The 18,290-nt window shown below is 40.2% G+C and overlaps 1 protein-coding gene across 1 annotated transcript in view; it reads left to right on the forward strand.

Moving 5' to 3' along the window:
- The window catches only part of LOC120790563 (voltage-dependent R-type calcium channel subunit alpha-1E), a 100,424-nt gene extending 94,553 nt beyond the window's left edge, over nt 1-5,871 (forward strand). The window contains exons 42-49 of the mRNA XM_040128225.1: nt 50-150; nt 582-688; nt 898-1,063; nt 1,408-1,536; nt 1,868-2,015; nt 2,738-2,919; nt 3,089-4,998; nt 5,414-5,871. Coding sequence (XP_039984159.1) covers nt 50-150; nt 582-688; nt 898-1,063; nt 1,408-1,536; nt 1,868-2,015; nt 2,738-2,919; nt 3,089-3,643 — 1,388 coding nt within the window. The 3' untranslated portion in view covers nt 3,644-4,998; nt 5,414-5,871. The remainder of the gene's footprint in view (nt 1-49; nt 151-581; nt 689-897; nt 1,064-1,407; nt 1,537-1,867; nt 2,016-2,737; nt 2,920-3,088; nt 4,999-5,413) is intronic.
- Nucleotides 5,872-18,290: the final 12,419 nt, after the last annotated feature.

The following is an 18,290-nucleotide window of genomic DNA, read 5'->3' on the forward strand; positions in this document are numbered from 1 at the left end:
ATTCATAATATAATATTATTCATGATTGTTTATGCTTTCTCCTTCTCAGCCAGTGACATGACCATAGGGAAGATATACGCTGCCATGATGATCATGGACTACTACAAGCAGAGCAAGGCTAAGAAGCTCCGACAGCAACTAGAGGAACAGGTACCCTGTATTCCTATACCTCCTTCATTTAATTTCATTTTGTAGGTGCATTATGAGCAATTTGGGGTTCATTTTATTTCCACGAAGTGCACCATCCACTGATGTAGTCTTGTCTTTTCATCTTGGTCCATTATTTAGTCATTTAAATTGATCTGAAGTCTGAGACTTAAGTATGTGTTGCTACCACCAAACAGAGAGTTTCATCTTGACTTAAACTAAATTTTTAAGCGTATATGTTATTAACAACTTAAATTCTCATTTTTTCAACTTTCACTTCTATCCACAGCTGTAAATGCTATGTACTATATCTTCTAATCTTTTCAAGATTCTTTCAATTATATTTTGCTAGAAATGTTCCTGGTAATTTAAGGAGTGTTGTTTGTGGCTTGTTTTAATTCATTGCTTCCCCCTGTGTCTTTCTCTCCCCATAGAAACATGCTCCCATGTTCCAGCGTATGGATGCCTCATCTCTGCCTCAGGAAATCCTATGCAATGCCAAATCCCTGTCATTCCTCAGTCATAGTGCCGGATCTGCTCTGTAAATATTTAAATTTTCCTCTCTTCACACAGTTATTTATGCTGGCTTGTGGTTATTTAACATGGTAGAGATAGAAAAGTCTTTTTCTTTTGTTGTTGGAATCACGTTAATTTACCTTGTTTTCCCTCATCTTCATCAACAATAACTGTAAAATGTATGTAGGTGTATATTGCAGTCACCCTGCCTGAGTCTTTGCGTGTGTCCTTCAGCACCAGAGGAGGTTTCGTGGCGCTCAGCCCCATTTCTCCACAAGAGATGTTCCTGCAGCCGCTGTCTCGCTCCAGGGAGGAGAAGGAGGAGGAGGGTGACGACGACTACCGTTCACCCTACCACCCCTTCCACCATCCACATCATCACCACCATTTACACACGCTGGTAACAACTTAGTCATAAGTAATGTTGTCCAGTGATGGCAATGGTCACCTCTTTTTATAGTATATTCTCAAATAAAAGTTGATTGCAGCTGGACTTCTGGTCAACATTACTTTTCAGCAGCCAATCGTGCACTACAGCAGCATGATGATGTGGTTGGCTGCTAGTTTTTCATCTGCAAACATATTATCAATTGAGCTAACAAAACTCCATGCAGCAACTGTACTAAAAAATAATTTATTACTAATAAACATACTTGCTCCCCCCCCCCCCAGTTTGATTCCTGAGTCTTGATAGGAAATGTGAACAGGACACACTTAACCCTCCTCTCTGTGGTATTTGTGTAGGTGCCAGATGTAGTGGAGTATAACCAACTGATGCAGCAGACCATGCAGGACCCAACAGTCATTAAATCACCTCAGCGAACAGCATCTATCAGAGCGTCCTCCATGCCTAGACTGGCTGTTGATCCACAGGTAATAATAAAACTTTATTCAAACTTATATTCAGTCCTTAAAAATCTTGAATAATAAAGTGCCCTAAAAATCAATGAACAATAAAAATGCACTTGAGATACATTAGGTATACTTGTATTTGCTGCCTGACTGCATTGGATTGAAACTCTTTGTTTGCAGCCATTATAGTCACTGTGTGTGTAGAGTTTGCTTGGCTCCTGATGAGCTCTATATATGCCTTTATGTATGTGCGTTTGTGTCTGAGTGTAAGAGGGAACGTGTGTTTTGCGGATTAGGTGTCATTCATGATTGCTTAAGTGATTCCTCCTCTGGTTGGTTTGTGTGTGTGTAGCCTGGGATGTCAGCAGACAGTAAGCTGATGAAGCGCTCCTTCTCCACCATCGGAGATCAGTGTGTGAACGACCTCTGGCAGGAGCAACACTCTCTGGAGAGAGTCAGTCCTGACGGCACATACAGACCCCGACAGAAGAGCTACAGAGGTCACCTAACACATATCGTAACACCTCCTATAGTCTGATTCATACAGCAATAGCAATGTTTTATCCTGAAAATTTAAGTTTGCTATTTTATCAAAACCTGAAAATACAGGAATTAAAATGGCAAAATACATGTATCTTTTGCAAACCTTCAGGTGTATGAATTGTACTGCTTTTGAATAACAGTTCTATTATTAAATTCAGCAATTTTAGCTGCAGTAACCTCACGGATTTAGAGAAAAGTCATCATTAAACACCAATTATTGATTTTATTTATATGTAACTAACAATCAAATGACACAACTGAAATGAGATTTTTCAGGGCTCCTGAAGTATGTGGAAATTGAAATCCTTCAGTAAATGAAAGAGAAATAGGGTCATGTTGTCAAGTGGTGTGCCAATAGTAGAACAATGTACTGGTATGATGACTCAAATCTTTGACTAATGAATCAGTTCCTAATTATTATAACTTCAGTATGAACTGATGTTGTCAGAATAAGACTTGGGAGTGTAATTCCTGCAGTTTCCCTCAATTATATCTCTCATTTATGTGGTGAAAAAAATCACTGATTGAGCCTGTGAACTGAATAATTTGGATACAGCAGGATTTTTAAATATTTTTTTTAAACACAGAAATGCATAGGGAGAAATTTTTATTTACTCAGATCACAAAACTGAGGTGGTTTTATTCTCTTTAAAAAAAATGAAATCTACACAACTCTTAGGCCCAAGAATCAACCACAGAGAAACAAGTAGTCACGAGAGAGGGAGATCTAAGGAACGGCGCCACCTACTGTCTCCTGACGTGTCCCGCTGCAACTCTGAGGAGCGAAGCCGGGACCCTTCATGTGAGAGAAGACAGTCCCGCTCACCTAGCGAAGGACGCACACACAACTTCCAGAGACAGGTGCGACTTCAAGGGGCTAAAATTATGTACCTAAGCACCGGTTACAGTCTTTGTGGTTTGCATCCTCACTGTCAAATCAGGGTCTGTTTTTGACCTGTGATGTGAAGTGAATACATTGAGGGAACATATAACAGTGATCAACTCACTTCTGTGCTTGAATTGTTTGCAGGTGAACACATCAGGCAGCGCTGCCCCCTCAGCCTCAGAGTCCAGTACTCCTCGTAATCGACGCCAGCTGCCCCAGACACCCTCTCGCCCGCGGCCTTACATCTCCTATTCCCCTCTGGTTTGCAGAGCCCAACCCTCTCCCACACCAGCAACCTCCTCTGAGGGACAGACCCAGCCTCAGGACGGCCCTTGTGGCTCCACAGAGTCCTCGTGGAGGGCTGACAAGGAGGGCAGGCCCCTGACTGCAGGTCAGGGGTCATCGGGAGGGCAGGCTTCAGGACCGAGTCACCCATCTCCTCACCGCTACATCTCAGAGCCCTACCTTCCGCTCCATGAGGCCCTTGGCAGAGGCGAGGCAGGCGAGAAGCAGGAGACCCTTACCTTTGAGACTGCCATGGCAACCAGCCTGGGACGGGCCAACGCAATAAGCTCCGCCCCTCAACTCAGACACTCCTGGCAGGTTCCTAACGGGCATTTCCGTAAGCAATTGGGCCAGACGAGTCCGGCTGGAGCTAGCGAGCTGCTAAGTGACACAGACGAAGACGACCGCTGCTAGAACACCAGAGAGGGAGAGGAAGAGGATGCACAGAGTGACTGGGCACCTCAGAGCAGCTCTTCACGGCATCACAAGCTCTGAGACCTTGTATTCTCAGCACCAGTAGCATAACAGGCTGGATTGAATGCCGCTGCTGTTTATCTGGATACTTGGGTGTCTGTCTTCAACGTGTCCTTGCTTGCGTGTCTGTTGTAACTAGAGGGAGGCTATGTATGTGAACATGGGTGTGTTTTTATGTGTGTTCCTGCTCTCAGTCTAGAGAAAATTTGCCAAATCAAAAGAGTCTGACGGTACCATGAGTAGCTCACTGCGGGTAAATCCAAACGTTGCCAAGCCTTCCCGCACAAGTTAGTGTTTTGATTGTTATTTGACCAAAATATGGTGAGACGTCGATCCAAGGTGTCCAATTCTCTCATTGAATCCAAGAAACTGATTTAAGTGCATTTTGTGTAAGTGAACATAGAGGTAGCATGTAAAAATGTAATATGATGAATGTATTTTAGCTTTTGGTTCTTCTGTTCAGGTCATTTGAGAATGTTGTTTTTAGTCTTTGCTGTGCATAGTTGTAAGAGTAGCAATGAAACAAGGTTCATTCAGCCAGATTTTGCCAGTTTATGACCGGCAACCAGCCATTCCCAACAGTTCATGTTTACAAAAACAATATCCACATGATTCATGGGCATTATACAGTCACTAATCAATGAGTAGTCAACACAGGAAATAGAGTTGCACACCTGAGCTAAACCTCTAGCGATGGTCGAGTTATTTTTCTGCCCTTCATCTGCAGCCCAGTACACGTTTATGTCGGCTCTGTGGTTTGAAAAAAATGCCGAAGATCTGGAACAGATTACAGAATAAGAGATGCTTTGTCTCAGGATACTGGACCATCGGTTTTGTAATATATTATCTCCTGAAACCTTAAGATGTTCTTCAGATCTTGGACCTAAAATGAACTGTTCAGTCAGACATGTCAGTCAGCATGATATCCAACGACAAGACTGTCACAAGGACCGGACCAGTAGAGATTTCACACAGGCCCTGTGGTCCACATCTGCTCTGTTCATGGACTATAATGGTTTTGACTAATAATAATAACCATCTGTGGGACAGACAGCCAAATGGGTGTTCGTTCTCCACATTACAGTGCTGGATAACCACTGTCGATGTTATGCCGGAGAGGTGACTAAAGCCATTTTCTTCGTGTACATACAGCCGAGGATGTTTCTTCAGGATGTGTTGCCTTCTTTCGCGTGGTGACCAAAATGATGAGAAATGAAATGTCCTTTAAACATGTGATGCAAATGATTTCAACCACTCGGATGCTTTTACAAAAGAAGAATCCCAGTCACAGCATGGTATGTGTTTCTGTTAACTGCCACAATGTGTCCGTCACACTGAAGTCTACGTTTTGGTCAGTAGAAACAAGCATTACGGTATTTTCTGTGCTCCAGAGTTATAGTAAATTTTCACATGCATGATTCATGGTGACAATGATAATGGGAGATGTGTGAGAGATGCGTCTTAGAGCTGCCTGATTGTCCTTATTTTAGCGCATCCACCATGTTTAATGGGATTTATTTTGCCAACAAAGTTACTATGAAACATTAGGCAGAGAAATGTTTATGCTTTCTCATTCCCAGCGTCCACTGTCAGTATCTTTGAACACTTTCAAACATTTGTTGTTGCCACTGAATAAGATGTATATTTATATCATGTGCTTTTGTGTTATAATATGTTGAGTTTGACATGTTTTCTGAAATGTGAACACAGGACACATCTGGACTGAGGACCCACAGGTCAGAAGAGATCGCACCAACCTGCTGGAGCCCTAAACAGAAAGTCCTGGACTGAAAAGATGTATTTCAGTGGAGAAACCTCCTTTGAAGTGTGTTGACTTCGAGGCTCGATTTATACAGTACACAGGTTAGGTAAAGGCTACAGCCTGTAGTTTCTATGGCCGTGCTTGACATGTACAATGCAGCCTAGGACTTGAACATGATGTCCGTTTGTACAGAGCAGCCTAATCTGTGCCTGGGGACACTCGCCCAAACAGTTCCCTTTCAAGCCTGGATTTCCTAGATAGAGAAGCTTTCTGGTAAATATGTAGTATAAACTGTACAAAATAAATCCGTGTTTAATTTCTTGCACTGTTTATATTTTATTTAAATCATGATGCCTGTCTATGACTTAAACAAAAGAAGTGTTTACATATCTGTTCAAAGGATCATTAAAGAGAGATAACTAGTCATTTCTGTACTGGGCTATATTACTGGATTTGAATACCTTCAGCTATATTTAGCGTGGCTTTTTGTTCTGTCTTTTTAAAAATAAATTAAGTGGCACATCCATAAGCTACATGGCAACCTCAAAGATTTGACAGCCTTTAGATGGTGGATACCAACACATTTGTGCTGTGTGAAAACATTTCTCCAATTTAGTCAGCATGAAAATAATACAGAAAGGGAAGGGGGCATTCCAGCCTGGGGGTCTGGGACACTGACCATTTTATTGCAACATCCCTAAGATCAGATGGAACATTTGCATATCACCACTTGTCTCTTTCCAGTCACTTCCTAGAACTTCTCAACTGTCTGGTCTCAAATAATGGTTAAAAAATACCCCCCAAAAAGACATGAAAGACAACATAAGAGGAAGAAAAAAAATACAATGAACATGCTATCAGTTGAATGCTTGGCAGTCTGTGCTTGATGCGAATGAAAAACATGTCAATGATCGGGCAGATTTTTGCCTGGAAATACCTTTTGCATAATCCCCACTACTAATCAGCATTAAACCAGATAAGAACTTGACTGTATGAGTGTATAAATAAAACAGGCTGATTGTTCATATGCATGTCATTTTACGATAGTTGCTGAACGCACTGGCTCCTCCAGGAATGAGTGTTTTTGCGTGTTTCGGTGTGTATGTTCACATATTCCAAAAATAGCCTAGTGTGAAAGATTCATTGGACTGGAAGCAGAGCAGAGACGTAGGTGAGATATCTAGTTTGTTGTTGAGAGATCAGAATGTAAGCTGACTGTGTTTGTGTGAAGACAGGGATGCCAGTTAGGCCCAACCCTCTGGTCCATGTCTAACAGCAGGCCAGATGTTCTTCCAGCCAGCATCAGTTTTTCCTGTGGCCTCCACTGAGGACATGATGCAGAGCTCGTCTTTACTCTCAGTGCTCTGGGTTCAAGCTTGTTTGTGTTTGGTGAGATCAGACAGTCTATCCCAGAGAGTGGGCACACCACAGCAGTGTTACCTCCATCCTAAAGCAGAGGATCATGGGAGGACCAGAGGAAGCGTGCCATCAGCAGGGGAAAAAGGTAGGCTGCCTTGGAGCTGGGTACATTTCTGATGGCTGTGTGTGGAAACAAATGATGCAGGGATAAATTTAGTTGTGAATTCAGAGTTCTCAAAGCAGTCTGTAAGCAGTGATACACAAAAGGACGTTTGGGTTAATTCATGATTACTGTTTTCACCACATAAGCACAGGTTGTTGCCTGTTACTGAGAGCACTACTCATCCACTTGAATCAGAAGCATTTAGATTTCCAGTGGTTGGGATGTTTTTGTCTGTTATGTTGATGAACAGCAGTAACCACATAGTAATAATAATCATTTCTAAGGGTAGAAAACAACTTGATTAATCAGCAAGTAGCATCAGGTTGACATCAGGTGTGCTGCATTTGGCTTTGGTTACTGTAGAATCTAAATGTAGCCTTGATATTTATAATTTTTACATTTCAAGTGATCAGCTCAAACACTAAACCTTTAACCTTGTTGTGCTTTGTCAATACGAGGTGTGAGGCATCCACCAAAACTTCTCAGGTAGCTGCCTGCTTAGAAAAATCTGGCCATGGACTGAGCATCAAGATGTCTAAAAGACCAAGCTTTCTCCACATCTTGCTGGTTTGCTTTAGGAATAACACTGATTGTTCTAATGGGAGAGAACATTATCTGATTCAGTTTGTTTTTATAATACTCTGATCTTCATTATGAGAAGTTGTTACTATTTTTTGATGATAATGATTTGCTGTTGTCTTTTTAAAAAAAAAAAACATAGTGTTTGATTCTGGAAGTATCAATCTTGTCAGAAATACAATTTCTGATACCACATTAATGGTCTTCTGCATAATCTATGTCTTGTTTTTGCAGAGGTGGATCTATTGCAGCTTTTGGACATGCAGTCAGCCACTCATTACAATGTCTCAGCAACAGAAGATGGCCGAGGATTTCCAGCATATCAGATAGGACAATATGCTACACTTGTCCTACCAACAGCTTCAATTTTCGGGCCTCTGTAAGTATCAACAATTAGGCCCAACAGTGGATTGAAGGAACCAACTAAGATGGACCATATAACAACACTGAGTTTAGACAAGAAAATACCCAGACCAGTTCACAATGTATTACTCCAAATGGCATACTAGTCCAATTAATACACACTAATTCTGTTAATTTTGCTAAATAGGCTAAATGAGTTGATGTTTGTGTTTGCTTTATATTTAGATAGATTTATGGAAAAAAAAAAAAAAAACTTATTGTCATACACAATAAACTAGGTCTGGACTGTCATCTCACTATAGATATATTGACAAGTTTAATGCATGTTTTACAGCAAAAGATTATTTTTCTTTTTCAGAGAGTTGACACGGTCACATGTGACTTTAGTGACCTTGTTTATTTTGGGTGGATTTTCTTTCCATGATGTGTAGGTTGAAAGGATTTAACTCAAGGCTTTGGTGTTAAACTTGACCTTGAATGTTAACGCGCAGAGTGCTATTGCTGGCTGAATCTGTCAGCTTTGTGATATAGTTTACATTCACTTGTGAAACGGCTGCCTGTGAGGACAGTCTCTCTGTGACACCACAGCCGTGGGTTAGAAACCTAAACTGTCCTGTATGCACATCTCACAACTGTCCACGTCCAGTGAATGATTCAGTAAAAATGAATGTGTGTCCTTGTGACGCATGTATGAGTGTGTGTGTTTGAGTGAGTGTGTGCGCGGGAAACTCTTTTGTATTTGTACATTCATTTGTGAATGTGCTAACATTTACATGACAGGTTTCCAGATGAGCTGAGTGTGCTGATGCGTCTGCGTCTGGATCAACGCTGGTCAGAGGAGAGGAGGCTATTGGTTATTTTAGGACAGGAGGGGGAGGAGCTTTTCCAGCTGAGGGTGGGGCCACAACTCTTCACTGTCATCAGCGTTTGGGAACAACACTATGAGTGAGAAAACACGACAACACACACACACACACACCATTTTGGTCATTTCAATAGAGATTCCTGTCTGTACTGGTATAGCTATGCTTTTTCTACTGGTTTGAGTCAGCTAGAAAAAGTCATCAGGATTCAGCGACATTTGAATCAAAATTTGGTGATAGTTGTTGGGCTGTTTATTTTTTTTGTCAGGCCATAGTCAATCAAATCTGATTAAACCATACAGACACAGTCCCAATGAAGCAGATTAGCTGAGTTTTTGAGTGTTAAACTCTTAACAAGTAATACATAAGAATGTTTTTCTGATTTTAAATTTGCTTTTTGCATATTTGTTTGTTATTATTTAAGATTATAAGAAGTACTGAACACTTGAAACCAAGTTTTCAGGAGCTTTAAAGGAGCATTGTTTTATTTATCGATATTAATGTAATGTTATCAACTCCTTTAGGTTACCAGTAGGAATTACAGTGACATTTGGAAAGTTTTCTAAAAGATACCAAAGAGTGTAGGGAAATCAACTGTCCTTGGTCTTTGAGTTGTATTGAGTAGAAACATATAATTACTGTAGATACAAAGATATTAGTAGGATATTGAGTAGATATTAGGGTCCGTATAGATTTTAGACCTAGAAAAGTTGTTCCACCAAATACTCCTTAATAAAGCCTGAAAGTGGCACATTAGCTGGTTTTAAAATACTATTTGTAAAATCTGCGTGTCATTATTACAACCAAGATATTCTCATTGTGCATGTTTTTGGCTGGATTGCAGACAGACACAACTGTGTCAACTATTGAATCATCAAGGGGGGGCATTTCCAGGCACTGATGCCAACTTAGCGCCTTTGTCGCTAGATTTACTGACTTTTCACACCCCTTTAGCAATCTCTCTTCACAACAGCACCTAATGACAAATCAAGTGACTTTTTGGACGAATCTTAGCTACTTTCCGTAGAAGAGAGTCACCGGTATTGCCCTGTGAGCACGAGGTCATGCTTTCCCTCCGCAGGCACACCTCCCTACGCGTCTCATTCAATTGACCACACGGCAGCTGACACAGACATGAATAAGCCTCCAAATTTCTATCTGAGTGATCATTTTACAAGTAAATATAGCCGAAATCACAGCACAGCCGTTGTCTTTAACTTATTTATATAGGTAATTTGTTGGACTACACAGTGGTTATAAAATCAGGATTTTACCAGAGCAGAATAGCAGCTTGGAAATGGCTTGGAAGTGACTGCTGGTTAACATGTAGTCTTAATGGGCCTCGTTTCAGTCACTATTTCATACTTGTTCCATTGTCTGACAAAAGAATCAGAAAAACATGTAAATGAAAACAGATTTATTGGGAATTCGTCTGTATTAAAATACTGTATATGTGAGCACAGAGAGTAAGAGAGAAGCTAACAGATAAAGGGTTGTCCAGCCATATACTAGGTTTTGACCTAGTTTTTTGGTTGTGGAAAATGAAACAGCCCAAGTAAAAACTTGTTGCAGTTGTCAGATATTTTCAATGTTTAAATTCAACACATACCTGCTTTAAGCTCAAGCAAAGATATAACAGACACATTACCAATATTTGAAACACCAAATCATTGGTCATATTTTGCTGTATGAGACAGTTAAATTATCTCAGGTCTGTCTGACAGGTTTCCTGCTGCTCCTCTTTGGGATGGACTGTGGCACAGCCTCTCCCTGTCCATCTCTCTGTCAAGACTCAAGTTGTACTTGGACTGCTGTCTACAGGAGAGCACCCCCTGGCGTCACGGTTTGGGACCACATATTGACACTTTGGGCCTGACGCTGTTGGGAGGAGCTTCACGTCCTCACCATACACCCTTTACCGTAAGCCCCAACCTCACCCAACAAAACCCTCCTCAGGCAGCAGCCCCTCGCTCTTCTGATCCTCATGTCACATTCCTCACCTGGGCCACAGTCCTCCCCTCCTGACCCTAGACAACAGAGGTGGAGGAGGGAGGGCTCAATGTGAAGTTCAATGGCAAATTAAGCAGAACGGAGTCACACGGTGGAAAATAAACCACATTTGATTTGTTATTAAGCATGATGTCTGCCATAGTAGGAGATTAACCTCTTAAAATATTTGGTATCTAAGGTATAGTATAGTTAAGTATAGTTAACTGTTACTGTACTTGTAACCTTTGAGCTGATGAATCTGTAAATTTAGGGTCTTTTGTGCGGATTAAATGGCGATGAAAGGGTTGCTTTAAAAAATTTGAGGACAGTAAAAACTCATTGCTCACCATCAGGTCCACATCAGTGACAGCTGTGTTTTCCATAAAGTCTCACCTTCACTGTCCATCTGCCCTGATCTGCTGTAACAGTCTGGACCACATGAGAAGCAAAGGACTTACACCTGCTGTATAGCAACAGGCCCAGGAGATAACACACCACAGTGTCTGTTTATGTTCACACTCTGAGGTGTGAGCCACTTGCTGCAGATTAAGTGGTGGACACTGATCTGTCTGACACTCTGATGACAGAGGAAGCAGAGGGACATTTACAGTATGCGGTATATGTGTATGGGTGTGTTTACATGCTGTCACAATATGTGTGTTTGTATGAGACTCTGAATGTCTGGCTTGTAAACGTGTGGTCAGCCAGCACTGGGCTCAGTCCTCCAGGGAGGGGTGTGCGGTTTTTCAAGTGCAGCCCCTGGAGGAGTGTGTGAGGCAGGCCGGAGCTTTGACTTACAGACACTAGTGTGACAGTCAGAGGAGTCCAGAGGTCGTCTTTATCAGAAGCCATGCAGGCTGCTGTCGTGGTGCTGGTGCTGCTGAGCTGTGTAAGTCTGTTTCTATGATTTGTCTGTGTTAAACTGTTGTCGATGGATTCAGGTGAAATTGCTGGAAGTTACTGACAACTTTTGGAAGAACTTAAAGAATTTTGTCTCAACTTTTTGATATATATGTCTATATAGATTATGAAAAGATAGGGCTCTGAAAAGACTGCTGCATACATTTCATTATTAGGAAAAATGTTTTCTCTAGAATCCTTGAAAACCTTATTTTAATTTTAATATATTGTTTCAGAGCATTTGATGAGATCTGGATAATTTTGAAGTATTATCTTTTTGAGATTTTGAGTTCTATCTTCTTACTCCTCAGAATATATGCCATAGAGTAAAAGGCTAAATCCAATCAAGATGCATTATCTCATAACACTGGAAATCAAACCTGACTCTATTATGTTCAACCAGCTTTTATCCTTCAGTATTCCATGGAGTTTAAGTGGTTTTCTGTAAATGTAGTCATCACTGTTGGCTTTGCACCAGTGTCTTCCTGTGGTTTTTTTTATATGGTATATCACCGGTAGCTCAAATATTTCTGCATCAGGTTTGGGGAGGTTCTTACATGTACATGTTAGCGGATGAGAGAGACAGAGAAAGGTTTTCACATGAGTGAGTAAACCTCATAAAACGACATGGAGAAAATATTACTTTCTTTGTCGCTGTTGTAGTGATCATTGCGTCAAAAATGGCGTAACTATTTAACCACAGAAACTCTTGGGTTTGGCCTGCACTTCAGTTGTGGCCAAATGAGGATGCAGCGTGAGGCCTGACAGTAAAACAAACATCTCTTAAAGCCGTGATGCAGGTATTTACAAAATGGTGGACACACTTGTCCAAGCATCCTTAGCGCTACATGTAGACTGCTGACTGTTATGACTGATTTATACATCCTCCTTAATGTCTGCATTTCTCCTCATTTTGACTGATGCTTGGCCACTGAACATTTTGCACAATTTAGCTTTTAGCAAAGCTAATTAGTAAATCATTAGTAGAATTTAAAAAAGGAAAAAAAATTAAGTTATGTACACAATCGTGCCAGAATTCTCTACATATCTTCTCTCCAGTTCTCTTTTTTTCACCACTTTCTTTGGATAAAAAGGACTAAAACATATGGTAGCTCCAACTCCAAAGGAAGTATCCCTTATTCATTCTTCAAGCTCTAACTTATGGTAGTTAAAATTTAAACATATGCATCACAGTTGTATAGTTTTAAAAGTTCAGTATTTAGTATTCAGTATTTAATATTTCTGACTTTGTGCCCCCTAGCAGTAATATCAAAAAAGACACTGTAGCAGATACACACTGACTGCTGTCATAAAAATACAATTCGCTGAAGCTATAAGCCAGAATGAAATAATGGTTACCTTCTGTATTTGTGTGTTTGTGATGTGTCCAGGGCTCCATCCAGCAGATGATCTTTGTCTTGGGAGATCCTACAGCACCCGAGCAGCACTGTCAAAATTACAGCAGCACATGCTCAGCTCAGACAGACACACAGGTACAAACAACACACTACCGTCAATTACAGAACACTGGTCTAAACTTTAGGCTTTTTGCTCACAAAGTTTATGTCCTAACATCTATTTTGTTGGTCTTTTTTTTCTGATATTATAAACTTTACAACCAGATACTTTCCATCACGCATAACAGACAATAATAAAGACTATTTAATTAGCAGTTGAAGCAAAGGCTGTTCAACCTGAGATAGTATATGTACTTCTTATTTTATTTTTTTATTTTATTTTTTACATGTTAGTGTGAATGTATAGTCCTTCATAATTTTTTATCCACAGTGTTTTGCTGGTTAAGGCATATGTCTTAGCACCATTCCTGTCTGTCTGTGGAAGTTTCACAGCATCCCAGAGAGGTTTAGCATCATAAAAATATGATTTGTTTTGGACATCTTCCTATCGGAGTGTTTATATTTCTTAACATACTAATTTCACACCACCAAAGATACTATTTATCTTATCTTATCTATAACAGGGCACAATATTGAACTGTAATTTCTACCTTAGAATTTGAAGGTATTGTCTTCAATACCTCAGCCAAGGAGGTTGTGTTTTCACCTGTGTCTGTTTGTTGGTTTGTTTGTTGGTTTATTTGTCAGCAGGATTACACAAAAATTACTGAAACAATTTGCAACTAACTTGGTGGAGGGATGGGGCACGGGCCAGGGAAGAACCCTTTAAATATTGGGGCAGATCCAGATTATTCACTATGAATTTGAATTTTTTTTTCTGAAGTCTGGTGTATATTGTTTGACATTAGCCTTGGCGGAGCCATTCTACTGAGTGCCTTTCAACTTTGAATTGTGTCCTTTGGCCATTAATTGTTGCTGTTATTTATTAATTAATCTTATGCCAGAGAATGGATTAATCTATGGTTGTTTAGAGCTATTCTATAATGTGACTGAGCATATAGCCAATTACAATACCGTACAGAATTTACTGATGAAACTCGAAAGCACATCTTAGATCTTTGTTTTTCTCACTAAAGACTACTCAAATGAGACTTAAAAATGAATTCAGCATACACAGTACATATTGAGGGTACAGTGTAATGTTTCTCTTTATTTAAACCTTTCCCAGGAGGTTGGAGCAATAGATGAAGTGACCACTCAGCCTGGCATTAGAGTATCATCCAGACCGGAAAATTCCTCTCAAGACACGACTATGCAGGCCGGTCTCACTGAGCTGACACCAAGACTGGATCCAGTTAGCAGCTCTTCCCCTCTGAAGTCACATACTGCTCCAGACACAGAGGATGTAGACACCAAAGCTGTTGTGAAAACCCAGACTGGCATGGACACCCAGACCACTAGCTCAGCCAACAGAGAAAAAGACAAACCAAAGACTGTGAGTAAAGAAATAGTTCAGGATGGAGCTAAGGAACCGCAGCCTCCCTCTCTGACTCAAAATGAGCAGATTTCTAGTTCACACCCTGACATATCAGGGTCAATGAAGGACCCAGGGAAAACAATAGGGAGTATTACAGTTAGGACTCCTTTTGTCCACACACTTCAAACTGCTCAGCCACCTGGTGCAGCCAAGGAGGGCTCCACACGTAATGACACATCTGTCTTGGAAAGTGTTGAGACGGCCATTTCAAGCCCAAACATGCAACCTGAGAACCCCACAGCTCCAGGTGTCACATCAGGATCCACAAGGGGAGATGCAGTGACTGCAAGTACAGAAAGAACTTTCTCTAATGGGCCACAGGTCTCTGTGTTTGCTACTGCATCCACTTTTATCTCAGGCTCCACCACAGAATCAAGGTTTGTTGCTTCCAGTGTGTACCCTTCATCTGAAGGAGGAATAAGGGAGACAAGACAGGAGACATCACCAACAATGGTTACAACTCAAGTTTCAGTTGTCAGTAGTCACTCTCTTAGAGTCTTTGGAGCAACAAAAGAGGACATATCAATGGAGAGAGCAGTGACAGAGGGCTTTGCTGTACCTCAGAAAGATCTAAACCCAAACACAACTGATTTAACTCCCACTCTAACAAGCGGAGATACACTAAGTAGCAGGGACATCATCACTGAGATGGCGAATGTTTCAGTGAGAGAGGTTAAGGAAAAAACAGAAACTGAAGACAGGTTGGAAAGCCTTTCACCCGAAACAGAAACATCACCACGACAACAACTTCCAGGTGGAGGAGAGGGGAGTGGCAGAGAGACAGATGAAGATGAAATAGATTTAGGAGTGGAGGAGAAAGTTGAAAGAGACTCAGAAATGGAAAAAGAAAATTATAATAATGACACTTACATCTCATATAATCGGTCTTCATTTGATTGGATCTCCCAGTACAGCAATGAAGACTCCATAGTCCAATCAGAGACTGAATCTCCGCAACAGACTGTTAAAGCAGCCAATAAGCTGCCTACGCACACAGTCAGACGTCATTGGGCGGGACAAAGACCTGGGATCAGAGGTCAAAGGGTAATACATTATTTACATTTAGCAGTGTCTATGTAAATGTTCATTATCAGTAATCAAACCTGGATGTAACATTTGAAGTACTTTTGTGTCATTATAGGTCTTGGTATATTTTAAACATCAGGGTTATTCACAGTGGTTTTGATGACACAGTGTTAGTGATGTTATTATGTATAAACAAACCAAGTAAGAAATTATAATCACATTTGATTTTCTATCGTGACCTCGGATGAAAATGATTTTGCATGGAGCTGCTTTGAAGACTGAGATGGCAACATATACTGTGTCAATTCGTGCACCTGGAAAAGCCATGAAAATGTGTGTATGTGTGTGTGTCTGTATGTGTTTGTGTCTGTCTGTCTCTACCATCTCTGGTAACTCTTCAATGAAATGCTCCCTCCTCTGGTTAAACTGTGGTACTTTAACCCTGAATAGTGAGATCCATCTTCTGGTGTTACGAACTAAAGACCGTGTAAAATGCTTTTATACCAGAAGTTTGCGAACTCTCCTAAGTCTTACCCATTATTGCAAGAAAAAATAAAATAATAATAATTATAGATTCACCAGAATTCAGACATAATAACCTTCTGTCTAGGTGATAATGTTAAACCAGCGCTGTTACAGTTTTGAAATATCATAATCATAATGGATTACTCTACATATTACTTTTTGACAATTTCTGACTTTATTCAGAATTATTTTTTCTACCTCAATTTTTCTTCAGGGATTGCAGGGTCCACCTGGGCTATCGGGACCACCAGGACCTAAAGGAGACAAAGTATGTGTTAAATTAAAACTCCATCAAGAATCTGTCTATTTATTTTGTATTAACATTGAATCAAATGGCTCAGTGTAATAAGAAAGTCTTGCTCATAAACAGATGATGCCCAACGAACTGCCCATCTCTGCCACTGTATACAGGTTATTTCTGCTTTTAGCCTCTTTTAGCTTTTTTTTTTGTTTGTTTTACAGACACCTATTAGTCTCACATAAAGTAGGCTACATTATTGAGTCTCACTGCTCTCACCAACCCCCATATAATTCTGTGAGCAGCTAGCTGGTACACAAAGCTAGCGTCTCAATCTGCTAAAAATCCAGACATTTTTCTTAGAAACTGGTTAACCAAATTACAGATTAGATGTAGTTGAAAATCAAAATTACATATGTCAGGTGGTCAATAAGAAACATAACTCAAATAGAATTTTGTCACATTGCTCTTTCTTTTAGATGTGTTGGCAAGTTTCCAGTTGCTGTTAAGGCAATTTTTTGCTAACAGGTTAGCCATAAGATGCTGCGTTTTGGAACAGGCTCAGTTAAACCGGGACCATTGGGAACTCTGTCAAAACAAACCACAGTTAAACTTCAGCTTAACTACAGCGTTACCAGATGTCCACCTTGTTATGTGTGGCTAGAGGTAGCCTACATAACCTTCCACATTATTTTAGCCATCTGTAGGCAACTTTGACTTGTATTTCTCAAAAAACATCAATTCATATGAATAGTTTATGGATTTAATACACATTAAGATTATATCCTTAAGTCTCCCAATTATTAATGACTAAATATAACTTTAAATTCTGTCTCTGCACAACCATTATCCAGTATTAATAATCAATGAAATATATAAGCCCACACAAAACCACAGATCCTGTTTTCACGTACATTACTTGTTACAGTTCACTAGTAAATTAATGCTAAACGTAACCTGGCCTCTTCATTTTGTAAAGTATTCATTACCACCTACACCACCCAATTACATCTCAGATGCAATGACTTTTTGTGTCATGTGATTTCTGCAAGGCAGAGCAAATTTTTTTAGACTATGCACATCACAGCTGGGTTTAGCAGACCTTCTAATATTTTTTATTAACTTCAGCTTTGCTAAATACTGCAGCAACAGTGCCAAGAGTATGATAGACAGTTTATGTATATGTCAGAACTGTTTTTGTCAGATTATTGTGGAGTTCTTCTGAAAACAGGGCTCAGTGCATCTTTGATTTAATTGAGATGAAAGATTGTTATTTTGGACAGTGCTAATCAAGACTGTAGACAATGTAAATGTAAGCTCTGTTTTCCACATCAAATTATTATTTTATTTCCTTTCCTCTCAGGGCTATCAAGGCGTTATGGGTAGGACCGGGCGGACAGGATACAGAGGCCCCATTGGCCCTCCTGGGATGCCTGCCATTGTTGTATTTAAAACCTCTGAAGAAGAGTGGGAGGATTTCAAGGTAAACTGGTGTTGTGGCTCAACACCATTAACCAGATTACCTCTGTGCTACACACTTGTTTGAATTTATGCTGAGAGTATGAATATGGATCATAAAATAAATAAATCAGTTGATTGAAAACACACACACACACACACACACACACACACACACACACACACACACACACACACACACACACACACACACACACAAACACACGTGTACATACTTCGATCAGCAATTCTGCGGGGTAACAGAGTAGAGAGAGTTTGCTTATGTTTGCCTAATTTTCTTATAAATACTGAGGGTGTCTGTCTGGTTGGTTGGTGTCTTGAGCCTTTGCAAAACATGACATGTATGTGTAGTACTACAAGTGAATGCATTGTTATAAATGTTGGAATACCATTGCTTTTATACTGTATATCTGATTGTTAACATTCAATAGTATACAAAAACTAGA

Source organism: Xiphias gladius, chromosome 6 (assembly GCF_016859285.1).
Source record: "Xiphias gladius isolate SHS-SW01 ecotype Sanya breed wild chromosome 6, ASM1685928v1, whole genome shotgun sequence".
Taxonomy (NCBI): Eukaryota; Metazoa; Chordata; class Actinopteri; order Istiophoriformes; family Xiphiidae; genus Xiphias; species Xiphias gladius.